The sequence below is a fragment of the Spermophilus citellus genome, assembly GCF_964194105.1.
Source record: "Spermophilus citellus genome assembly, chromosome: 1".
Taxonomy (NCBI): domain Eukaryota; kingdom Metazoa; phylum Chordata; class Mammalia; order Rodentia; family Sciuridae; genus Spermophilus; species Spermophilus citellus.
This window is the reverse complement of record NC_138182.1, coordinates 208,573,767-208,586,676: the sequence shown is the minus strand read 5'-3', so window position 1 is coordinate 208,586,676 and position 12,910 is coordinate 208,573,767. Positions and strand designations below refer to the sequence as shown.

The 12,910-nt window shown below is 40.3% G+C and overlaps 1 protein-coding gene across 3 annotated transcripts; it reads left to right on the top strand.

The window, feature by feature from the left end:
* Positions 1 to 6,289: 6,289 nt before the first annotated feature.
* Positions 6,290 to 11,202, top strand: GPR150 (G protein-coupled receptor 150). 3 transcript variants are annotated; one of them, XM_081293829.1, is made up of 2 exons: positions 6,291 to 10,392; positions 10,539 to 11,201. In XM_081293829.1, the coding sequence occupies exons 1-2, from the start codon at positions 9,351 to 9,353 to the stop codon at positions 10,841 to 10,843; spliced, it is 1,347 nt and encodes a 448-aa protein (XP_081149955.1). In that variant the 5' UTR covers positions 6,291 to 9,350; the 3' UTR covers positions 10,844 to 11,201. The 3 variants fall into 3 exon arrangements, with proteins under 3 accessions (XP_081149954.1, XP_081149955.1, XP_081149956.1); XM_081293830.1 differs by having other exon boundaries at positions 6,294 to 10,367; positions 10,539 to 11,200; XM_081293828.1 differs by having other exon boundaries at positions 6,290 to 11,202.
* Positions 11,203 to 12,910: the final 1,708 nt, after the last annotated feature.

Sequence of the window (12,910 nt, the reverse complement as noted above, 5' to 3'; positions counted from 1 at the left end):
TTGAGATATCACTCCCAGGCAGAACTCGATCAGACCAACAGAGTGGACAGGAAAAGGGTCTGAGGAGAAACCGTGTGGAAGCTTGACCGGACTGGACTTTTATGGGGCTTACAGAAGAAGGGAAGGGCTTGGGACAGGAAAAGATGTTTTTAGAGTCCCTTGTCCTGTTGGAGTTGGTCAGGGGAGCTGGCTGAACTCCAGGATTGGCTAGGGGGTCCTGCTGATTGATAGGCATTAGTCAGGAGACCCCACTGATTGATAGGCATTTCCATCGGTGCCTGATTGATGTTTCTTTCCCATTCGGGCTGCTTTTCCTATATCACCGCTACTGACCTGACATCATTAACCTGCTATCTGCCTTTGTATTATGCTTGCCAGAATCCTGTTAGCTTAAGTTCCCAAGACACCGCCCTTTGTAACTTTTTGTGCTATGAAACCTTTTCCCTGGAGAGCTGGGCTGCTATTCTCTAGCCCAGCTTTGGGTGAGACAGCCTCTGGCCAGCTAGCTCTCTTGTGTACACAATATGTTTGTTTTAATTGGGGAAATGAGACGCAGCCCTGATTCTCATCACCAGTATTCCCTGCTCTATTTTTTTCCACAGAAGTCATTATCATCAGCTTAGTTTTACATATTTATTTATATTTATATTACATGTTTATTTATTTATACTATCTCTCATACCATCCCACTTCAAAGGAAGAAAAGTTCTACACACACCTGGCTTTTTGTCTTATTTGAGCCCAAAAGTATCTCAAGTGCCTAATACTTACGGGAAGCTTAGTAAATCAAATGAATATACTGGGAGTTATAGCTGTTCAGAATTCAAACTGATACAGAATACCAACAGGCCAGGGCAGGGCAGGGAGTAAAGGGTAGTAGCCTTCTAGAAGCAGGAAATTCTAGCAGAATCCTGCACAAAAAGAGCTGACAAAAGGGACTCTCTGTGCCTTATCTTTTTCTACGAAAAAGGCCAGATACTAAATATGTTTAGGCTTTATGAGCCATATGGCCTTTTTCACAACTGCTCAGTTCTAGAGTTGTAGCATGAAAGCATAACAGACAATAGTAAATAAATCAGCATGACTGTGCTCTAAAAAACTTTGTTTCCGGGGCTGGGGATGTGGCTCAAGCGGTAGCGCGCTTGCCTGGCATGCGTGCAGCCCGGGTTCAATCCTCAGCACCACATACCAACAAAGATGTTGTGTCCGCCGAGAACTAAAAAATAAATATTAAAAATTCTCTCTCTCTCTCTCTCTCTCTCTCTCTCTCTCTCTCTCTCTCTCTCTCTCCTCTCACTCTCTCTTTAAAAAAATTAAAAAAAAAACTTTGTTTCCAAAAATACAGGATTCTGACCTGTGAGCCATAGTCTGCTAACTGCTGGTCTAGAACAATGATTCACAACTTTGCTATAATTTGGAATCCCATGATGATTAAAATATTACTGCCTGGCTTCTACCTAACCATCAGGATTGGTTAAAGTTTCCCAAGTGATTCTAATGTGTAGCAAAATTTGAGAACCACTGGTCAGGGATTGTGCTATTCTAACCATGGTGCTCAGATTCAGAAGCATCCACTCAGCTGAGAACCTTATGTGTTTTTGTCTTTGATTTAAATTTTAAAAAGAAAAAAAGAGGAAAGATACTGTATTCTCTCTGCTCTTTGTAGTTTTCTATTCCATTAAACCCAAGAGATTTGATTAAAACTACAAGAATTGATAAAATCTGTTAAATAGCTAAACAGAAAAAAAATTAGTATATAGCTGTAAAAACAATAATTTGGTAAAAATGAACATTAGGGAAAATATTCTATCATATTATGACATAAAATGCTTTAAATTTTAAAGAGAGGTACAAACCTACATTTTTTAAAGTTATAAGATTCTTTTGAAGTATATAAACAAGATATATATACACGTGAAATAATAGTTCTTAGATGGAAGGATTTAATCTTAAAATATCACTTTAGCAAAAAATGTATGTTTCATTCAATCCTGATTTTATTCCTAGTAAGGATTTTTAAAATTTATTTGGATAAACGCTCTTAGAGGTTTATAGAAAAATTAATATCTGAAATTACTATTATAAAATTATGGAAAGAATACTAAGGTGGGACTAATCTTATTGATCATTAAAATATACTGTAAAATCACTGAATCAAACAAACCTTTCTTGCCATGAAGCAAGAAAGAGAACGCGACCTAGGTAAAAGAAACTCAATGTGGACAACAGAAGAGATCTAGACCTGTGCTAGAATTATTGTATCTTTATATGTGGGTCATACATAATAGGTGTGTGTGTGTGTGTGTGTGTTGCTTACAATTGTGTATATTAAACTCTCATTAGATACAATTTTAAACATCCCTCCACAAATTTTAACACTAAAAAAACCATAATCTTAAATAACTCTTGGGTTGAAATTATAATTTAAAATGCTATTTTAATATGTATTTATTTTTTTAGTTATAGTTGGACACAATACCTTTATTTTACTTGTTTATTTTTATGTGGTGCTGAGGATTGAACCCAGGGCACCACGTATACTGGGCAAGCACTCTACTGATGAGCCACAACCCCAGCCCTAAAATGCTATTTTGAAATAATATATGACACAACCAAAGCTATACTAAAAAAAAATATTCTTAGCCTTAAACTCATTATGAATAAAAGATAAAAATAAACTAATTATAAAAAGTTAGAAAACAAAATATGCATAAATTTTATATTTATGGTGAAGGACTGATCTCCTTAAATACAGTTGTATAAATTCTACTTCCACTTAGGGTAAAGAAAGCCACAAAGGGATACTGGTCCCATGTTATCAATCACCAAAATTAAAAAATAATCTACAAAACAAAACTTTTCTTGAACCTATCAGAAGACAGCGATTATAAGGGAACAGATAATCCAAATTCCAAAAGGTAGCAAGCCCCTTCCAGAAGCAATGGCATACATAAAACTCTCTCACCTTTGACAGCAAGGGGAAAAAAATTAGCCTCCCCTGCAAACAAAAAAAAAAAAGTGAATAAGAAACTGATATTTTAACAAATTTCTATTACCAAATGTATATGAAAATAATAGCAGAAACTCTAGGAACCCCACACCCAAGGGAGTTATATGGACAAACCAGCTTTCATTCTTGGACCTCAATCCATACTCAAGACAAAGACATGGGGCAGGGCAGCAGATCTAATTGGTACCCTTTCCAGGGGACAGATGTACACAGAGAGAGTGACTGCCTCTGGAGTTCAAGCATAAAATCTGGAACCTTTTCAAAAGGCCAACAAATCACTGGGAAGGGTTGGATTACAGCAAAAGCTTTAGGCTAGTAAGGAGGAAGAAGAAACCCAGTCATGTCCAGAGTCTTCCCATTATAAACCAAAGGTTCCTCCAAAAACGGATAGTGACAGGAAACTTACTCTTGGAAATTACAAAGCACTGCCACTGCAACAAATTACCAACCTAAATGTTTAGAGAAGCCCAAGCAAAATATACCAAGAGAAGGACACCTAAGAACATCCAAATCAAACTGGTGGAAAACACAAATAAGGGAGAAGATCTAGAAGTCAACCACAGAAGTAAAGAAACATTCCATATAAATGAACAAAAGTTAGCCAGGTGCAGTAGTGCATGACTGTAATCTCAGGGACTCTGAAGGTTGAGGCAGAAGAATCAAGAGTTCAAAGCCAGCCTCAACACAGGCGAGCCACTAAGCAACTAAGTGAGATCCTGTCTCTAAATAAAATACAAAAAAAGGGCTGTGGATGTGGCTCAGTGATAGAGTGCCCCTGAGTTTAATCCCTGATACCTCTCTTCCAAAAAAAAAAAAAAAAATGAACAAAAGTAAAAGAATTACATCATTACAAAGATGAGCAAAACCCATCAAGGATTATGTAAATCAGAAGACAGTGGTGCAGTTTCTTTAAAGTACTGTAAGAAAAACTATTGTCCTTGAATACTACATACCCAGCAAAATTGTTTTCAAAAATGAAGGTAAGACAAAAATTTACAAGACCAAAACAGAAAAGAAAAGGATAATTTGCTGCCAGTAGACCTGAACTATTAGAAATTTAAAGAAGGAATATGTTGCCAAGTTGGAATCCAGATCTACACAAAGACAGAAATTGGAAAACTCATACATTGCTGATGGTAATGTAAAGTGGTACCATCTATGTAAAACACAGCTTGGCAATTACTCTGAAAGTTAAACATAGAATTATCATATAACCCATCAACTGCTTTCATAGGTATATAACCTAGAGAACTGAAAAGAGATGTTCATAGAAACACATGTACACAAATGTTCACAATAGCATTATTCACAATAGCCAAAAAGTAGAAAAACCCCAAATATCCATCAATTGAGCAATGGATAAACAAAACATGATATAGCCACACAAAGGAGCGTTATTTATCCATTCAGAGGAATACCATATCGTTACGAGCTATGACATAGATGAACCTTAAAAACATTATCCTAAGCGAAAGAAGGTAGACACAAAAGGCCATGTTACTATGCAATCACATATTTATGAATTGTCTAGAAACAGGCAATCTATAGAGAAAAAGTAGATAAATTGGTAGTTTCCAGGGGCTGGGAGAAGCAGCGAATGAGTATAGGGTTCCTTTAGAGATACTGAAAACATTTTCAAATTAGTGGTGACAGCTACACAAACTTGTGAAAATGCTAAAAAGCAATGAATTGTGTACTTCAAAGATTCATTTTATGTTAATTATATCTAAATGTTTTTCATCTGTGAGAATGACAATAAAATGATGATGCTGATATTGTTGGGACCATGGAGAAAAAGACACATTACTTGTGTGCCTTATTAAGAGCAATTCAGCACCAGGAATTAAAAGGTTTCAAGAATCCATGTGCTTTTCCCTTGCAATTCCAATTCCAGTATTTTATCATAAGAGAATAATTTAATGTAAGCGCAAGAATGTATGTGACGATATGTTCTTTACAGAATTATTTATAAAAATACTTTAAATCCTTGTCCAGAAATAAGGAGCTATTTAAATAATTAATCCATTTAATATTAAAAGGTATGTTTTTATTTATTAATATGGAAAGCTATTCAAATATCTCAAATGGAATAAAAGTGGGATACAAAATGAATATATAGTATGACTTATAATTTTTGTAAGTATATAGATCAAGTCATTATAGTCTGAAGGTGTGTTAGCTTTATCTTGCTCTGGCTTAGGAAGTGAGGAAATCAACTTCCAGGAGGAAAGATTTATTTTGGTTCACAGTTTAAGAGGTCTCAGTTTATGGTCAGTTGGCTCCATCACTTCTGGCCTTTGTTGAGGCAGATCAAGGTGGTGGGGAGTGCAGTGGTGAGGCACAGCTGCTCCCCTCAAGGCAGCCAGGAAACTGAGAGAGAGAGAGAGAGAGAGAGAGAGAGAGAGAGAGAGAGAGAGAAGGAAGGAAGGGTTGGAGAGAAAATATACCCTTCAAAGGTCAAGCCTGGGGATCTACTTCCTGAAACTAGGCCCCACCTCCCAAAGGTTGCACTATAGCATCACAGGTTGGCAGCCAAGCTTTCAGTACATGGCCTTTGGGGGACATTTTAGATCCAAATCATAACAGAAGGACATGTAACTATTAACAATTGTTGCCTGGGAAGATGTTAAGTGATATTTTGGTTGTTGTGAATATGAATTGTCTACTTTTCCACAATTAATATGTGCTATTAATAAAATAAATACTGACTTTTCAAAATATATTTATCGACCTTAATGTTGCTTCTATTGAGACAAATTGAGATTAGGTGCCCCTGAAATGATACACAGTATTAACTATGTAATATTCCTGCCCCCCAAAAAAAAGTCTAATCCAATTATAATTATGTGGAAATAAAGAAAATTTTAAGAACATCCTGTATATGTATGTCTTGGTCTTTTCAAATGTCAATATCATGAAAGGAAAAAGAAAGCCTGAGGGACTGTTCTAGATTAAAGGCCACTAAAGAAATATTACAATTGAATATAATTCACCATGCTTTTTTGTTCCCAACACAGTCGATAAAAATAAACCCACAACAAAACACATCTTTGTGAAATTTGTTAGAAACAGAGAAGAAAAATAAGCTTCTTTCTAGAAGGGAAAAAATAATGATCACATCAAAACAAATCATGAATGAGAATGACTTATAGCTTTTCAACACAAACACTTAGAAGCCAGGAAGCAATGCCTCCAAAATTTAGCAGGAAAATGTTTTCCTAAATAGAATTCTAAACCTTGCTAAATCATTAGTTAAACATGAAGTTAGAGTAAAGAAATTTTCAGATATGCAGTCTCAAAAAATTCCCCTTTCTCAAGAAGTCACTGAAGGATGCCTTCTTCCCAAGCAAGGAAATTAAATCAAGAAAGAAAAAAAAATCATGAAATCAGAAAATTGGAGAACCAGTGTAAGTGGAAGGAATCTCTAGGATGATGAAGATGAAGAAAGATGCCAGAATGAGTGACCTAGAAGTCCACCTGTCCAGGCGACTGTCTTCATGACTCAAGTAATGGACACAAGGAGGTCTCTCACTGCTTAGTCCTCAAACCTTATACAAACATTTTAGCCTTTTGAAATAACGGATGTGTTCTACCATGAGAATAAATCAAACAAACAAACAGGAACTGCAAACCAAAAGAGAGACAATTTCAGTGACAATAAGTAGAAGTCCCTGCCTGATAGTAATGTGTCACACCTAGAGAAATCAGCCCAAACTAAAGGGAAATGAAAGTCTCTGAAAAGGAGGTTTCCAGGGAGGAAAAAATGGAATTGCCATATTTTGTTATGAAACAGACCTTGTAGAAATTGTACAGAGGGACTATATGCCAGCGCTTGTCTGACATGTGTGAGGCACTGGGTTCAATTCTCAGCATCGAATATAAAAAAATAAAAACAAAGGTCCATCAACAACTAAATAATAATAATTATTATTATTATTAATTATTATCTATTCCTGTTATATCAGCTACTCCAGAAGCTGAGACAGGAGGATCTCAAGCTGCAGGCCAGCCTAGGCAATTAACTAAGACTCTGTCTTAAAATGAAAAAAAAAAAAAAAAAGGGCTGGGAATGTAGCTCAATGGTAGAGCAGCCCTGTGTTCAATCCCTAGTACTAGCCCCCCCAAAAAAGGCATTACCTGTGATTACAATGAAAAGTAAGAGAAGGCAATTATTAATTTCCAAAACAGAAAATAATGATCTTTATAATATACTACAACACTCAGTGAAAATAGTTTCATTTTATAATAATGCAAACACTGAATACAGGTATATACCCAAATTGTAACATTACTATTTTGATACTATGAGAAAGGGAAAACAGTGGGAACAGAGATGTGAAAAGTAAATCTTCATCCTTTTCTAGTAAGAAGTTAACAGAAAATATCTAAAACTGTTGCATCAATAAAAAGCATTACACATTTATTACTTAAAATAATGGAATTAAGTAAATACCAAAAGAAACAGCAAAGAGTATCTAGAAGAGAAGACATAAAAACAGAAATGTTAGGACAGAGAGTCATTTATGTTATCAGCTTTCTAGTTCTATTTGACTTTAAAACTATGTACATGTGCTATTTTGATAAGAATTAGTTTTTAAATCAATGTTTTAACAGGTCTTATGAAATGTTAAGTTCTATGAAATGTAATTTCACTGCTATAGTATTGTTTTGTAATATGCATGAGCATTTCAACAAATCTGAGACCAATTATAGAATTATCTTGAGGAATACTGAACTAACATTGGATAGGAGAATGATTGAATGATGAGTACTGCTAAGAGTGGATCATAAACTGGATAATGTTACATAGAAAAGGGCCCCAGACAAGACCCTGAAGAAAGTGAAAATCAAAACTGGACTTTGGAGTTTTTCAGAGCTATCATTCTACCTCTTTCTTAAATGTCCCATCCAAGACAACTCCATCCATACATCTCCACAAAGCTTCCTTGGTCTTCTCTAGACGATATTGGAATGGGTAGGACAGGCATTTTTTTTTTTTTTTTCCTTAGGTGGTGGATTTATAGTTAAGGCAGGAACTTTCACTCCAGATTACCTGAAATACATTATATTCATTATTTCATCAACTGAACATATATTCACTGATATCTATGTTGTATCAGGCCCAGCACTGATATGACAATGAAAATGGCAAAGGTCTCTGACTAAAAAAGACCTTAAAAAATGAGATTCATACAACAACTGGAAGGACTGTCACATGTACCAAACCAAACCTTTCTATTCTGTGCATCTTCAAGTTCCAAACCTTTCATCAGCCTGGGAATGTGAACCCACACCTCCCTGGCCTACAGACCAGTAAGTACAGGAACTTCTACTTTTGCCGTGATTAACGTGAAGGATGCACAAAAGACAAATTGATGCTTCTAACAGGAAAACTAAAATTTGTTTGTGAAGTAGGACTAAAATAAAAGAGGCAGCATTTAATCTAAACCATTTCCTGTGATTTGGATTTCCTTTTTAAAAATTGGCCGCCTTATCATTTTCTTAGTCACCATTTCTCTAGGATTATTGGAGGCGTAGTCCCTCCTAGCAACCTCCCATCTGCTGGAAAACAGGATCAAGAGGAGAGCCCTGGTGACACAATCCTCAGTGGATGAAAATACTAGGAAAAAGCAAAACACATATGCATTGGCATAAAACCTATTAATGCCCTCTTCAGACAAATGAAATGAATTTTACACCACAGAGAGGGCAGCTGTAATCCACTGCTGCTAATAATGAGGAGTATCTGAAACTATCTGCAAACCACTGCCACTCCTAATTGCCAGGCAACAGCACTGCCTTTAGTTCTCTCCAACTGACACACTCCCATTGCTGGGCAAAGGAAGGCATATCTTCTTTCTGCTCAAAATGCTGTTAGGTTTCTGGCGCTCCTGTGTTCCTCACTGTAGCGCAGACCCACAGCATTTCAAATCGGTCTTTTTGGTTTTCCTTTCTTCTTACAGGCAATCACGAAACCATGTGGGCGTGTGGGGGAGTTGGTACAATCTCGGTCTAGAGCTTCCTATCTCCTGTGTTAGGCCCTGGTTAACATTAGCCTTTACAAATGGCCAAGCAAAGCGACCAGCTGTGCTCTACCAGTAAATATTGAAAGTGTGAAGCTCCCAAAGCACTTATCCGCAGCTCCCGCATGGGTAGCTTGGAGGGCTGCCACAGAGATTATAAAAGAATATGCTAGGATTGGGGGGCGAGATGAGGAGAAGGTGGAGAATAGGAATCATGTGTGTTCCTTGAGTGTACAACCCACATTTGAGTGACAAATGACGAGGACAACCTATAAAAACAACTAAGTGCAAATCCACCCAAATCCATCTCCCTCTCGATGCGTGTGCTTTTCCAACTAACTTTGGGAACTCGTGTAGACCAGCATCTCTTTCTGCGCCACCTCGCCTCCACTTTGGTTTCCCGCGCTCTGCCTGCCTTCTTCGGTGCCTCCCCTCCCTCCTGCCTAAGGATGGAAGATCCTTTCAGCCCCTCAACTCTGCCACCTGCGCCCAATCTCTCCGTACCCATCTTGCCGAACTGGGGTTTCAACCTGACTTCTGGGAAGGGAGCCAGCGTCCCGGGGCCACAGTCGCCGCCACCCGGACCACGCATCCCCCGGGTCAGCCTGGTCTTACTGGGGGTCTTCTTGGTGGCGGCAGTAGCCGGCAACGCCACGGTGTTATGTCGCTTGTGCGGCGGCGGGCCGTGGGCAGGTCCCAAGCGTCGCAAGATGGACTTTCTGCTGATGCAGCTGGCCGTGGCGGACCTGTACGCGTGCGGGGGTACTGCACTGTCCCAGCTGGGCTGGGAGATGCTGGAAGGGCCGCGTCCGGCTGCGGGCGACCTGGCGTGCCGTTTCATGCAGCTGCTTCAGGCGTCTGGCCGGGGTGCCTCTGCCCATTTCGTGGCACTCATCGCTCTGGAGCGCCAGCGCGCTGTGCGACGTCCCCAGGGCCCGCCGCTGCCCGCACGCTCCCTCGCCGCCTTGGGCTGGCTGCTGGCGCTACTCCTGGCACTGCCCCCGACTTTCGTGGTGCGCGGGGGCATTCCGCAGCCGCCGCCTTCCGCCGCGTCCCCGGCCGCCCGCTCTTGGCCTGGGGAGCGTCGCTGCCGCGGCATCTTCGCCCTCCTCCCGCGCTGGCATCTGCAGATCTACGCGCTCTACGAGGCTGTCGCGGGCTTCGGGGCGCCAGTGGCGGTCATGGGCGTCGCTTGCAGCCACCTGCTCAGCGTCTGGTGGCAGCGCCGGCCCCAGGCCCAAGCCATTGCGGCTCCCTGGTCGGCTAGTCCGGCCGGAGGCCCCAAGCCCAGTGCGCTGCCCCGTGCCAAGGTTCAGAGCCTGAAGATGAGCCTGGTACTGGCGCTGCTATTTGTGGGCTGTGAGCTGCCCTACTTCGCCGCCCGATTGGCGGCCGCGTGGTCGTCCAGGCCTGCGGGAGACTGGGAGGGAGGCCAGGCGGCCGTTTTGCGCGCCGTGGGAGTGGCCAGTAGTGCTCTCAACCCTTTCGTCTACCTCTTCTTCCAGGCGGGCGATGGCTGGCTTTGGCGGCGGCTACGGAGGTGCCTGGGCGCTGTGTGCTGCGCGCGGGAGGGAGTCTCGGAAGACAACGAGTGGGCCGGGGACCACCAGGCGCTCCACCGCCACCGGTGGCCCCACCCGCACTACCACCACGCTCGGCGGGAACAGCGGGACCAGGGCTGCATGCGCCCACCCCCGCCGCGCCCCAGACCGCTGCCCTGCTCCTGCGAAAGCGCCTTCTAGGGGCACATTTGGGCGGAGGCAGGTCACCTGTTGCCGCAGCTTTGCCTCCAGGTGGGGTGAGACCCTGAAGCTGTCCCCTTCCTCCACGCCCCTATTATGTTTTTTTTTTTTTGTAATGTTTACGTTTTCCTACACTTTGCACTTATTTTCTTCCCTTCAGTTCCTCTCACATTTCCTCACTTGGAGAGGAGATAGCCTTTGGAAAGTTGTGAAAAAAAATGGATTTCAGAGTTATTTTTGCAGTTTTCTTTCATTCTCCCATTGTGTTCTGGATAAGACAGTTTATTTTAGCTAAACTACCAAACTTTCATTATTTGTTGTGATATCATCTGGTTTTCGTTATTTCGAATCTTGCTTAAATCAAGTGTACCTTGAGTACTAGGGAGTTTGCCATTCCTTCCAAAAGAAGGGAAGTCCCCATATTACTCTCCCTGGGGAGACAAGGAGTTGTACCAGTAATACTGTCAGAAATGTAATCATGCTGCCACTTCAAAGACACAGAGTATTTGTAAAATAAAAACATTTCCCACAGAGCAATTAGGTCTTTTTTTTTTTTTTTAACGTGGTAATGTCTTTTCTCAGAAGAAAAATAAATGTGGCTTTTCTTTCCAGTCTTGCTTTCACTGAAGCTAAGATTGTAGGAAGGAAACAAAAGTTTCCCTTAGTCCCTTTTAAAAACATGCCTGGGTTTTGTAGGAAATAGTCCGTATACCCAGATCAGCTTCTAAAGCTGTGATGTGCCCAGGTGGAGACTCTTAGTGCAAAGTCCCAGCTAACCAGAGAAAAAAAGTGCTAAGATGTGTACAGGGATGGGGTTCATTGTCCCAAATGTATCCTTAATGAAATATGCAGCAAGAAAGGAAGTTGAGACCTCTAAATACTTCATGTATATATAAAACTCCCATTTAGAAAAACAAATCCAATACCAGGTCAGTGACACACATTTATGTAATGCCAACTACTTAAGAAGCTAAGCCAGGAGAATGGAAAGTTCAAGACTAGCCTGGACAACTTCGAAAAACCTGTCTCAAAATAAAAAAAAAGTAAATAAATAAATTCAAAACCTATTGATGTGGATTGCTGAAAACAAAGTCAACAAACAGATTTGATCCAAGACCTTTTCCTCTTAACTGTCCTTCATTCTAGAAAGAAGTGGCAGCACTTATGAACAATATATCCACATCCTTACCAGTGACTTTCACCCAAGAATCTGCAGCTTTCTATGGTTGTGTTTCTTGTTCATAAACAAATACAAGACTAAGATGCACAAAGGGGAAATGACTGGTTAAAGCTTATTTGTAGATCCAATACTCTATGAGAGCTGTTTTGTTCACTGCTGTATCTTAAATGCTTTCAACATTCCACACAGAGTAGGCATTCAATACACATTTGTTGTCTAATTTATCACATGAGTTCGGCATGGATAGAACAGATAAATGTTAAACAAAAGAAAATATTTACTTAGTGTGGTTTACCTTCCTCCAGAATTTTGACAACAAATGTTACAGAATTAAATAAATTTTCCTTCTTCTTTTTGCCTCTCCTACCCTGTTGAGCATATTATGGTCTGATAAATATCAGAAACATGTCATTCAAAAGGGACAATTGTTTTCTTCAGAAACTGTATGGTGATCTTCATGAACCCAAGTTGGGACTATAGAATTTTTGCTCATTAGTCAACATTTATTACCTACTTATTTTGTGACAGATAATGTACTAGAAATTGGAAATGCCAGCGTATTACCTGACACAAAATAAGACACATTTTTTCCATCAAAGACTGTATACTCAGATATAATCTGACAATAATACTGCAGGATCACATGCTCAGGGGGTGTTAGGAGCCCTGAAGAGGAGCATCTAGTAATCTTAGGAGACATGGGAGGCCAATTAGGAAAGGCTGAGTCTTGAAGGCTGACCTGGGTGATCTATCAGATAGGGAAGGATGTCCTACACAATGGGAAGAATCTCTGTAAAGCATAAAGGAGACATAATACAACATGGGCAAGCAATGACAATAGTGAAATGTTTAGCATTAGGGCTCCTGTGGGGCTTGAACTGATGGAATACGATGCCAACAAGATCGGCCTAGACCCAATGAAGAAAGATCTGTGGGCCAGACCAAGAAAGTAAGA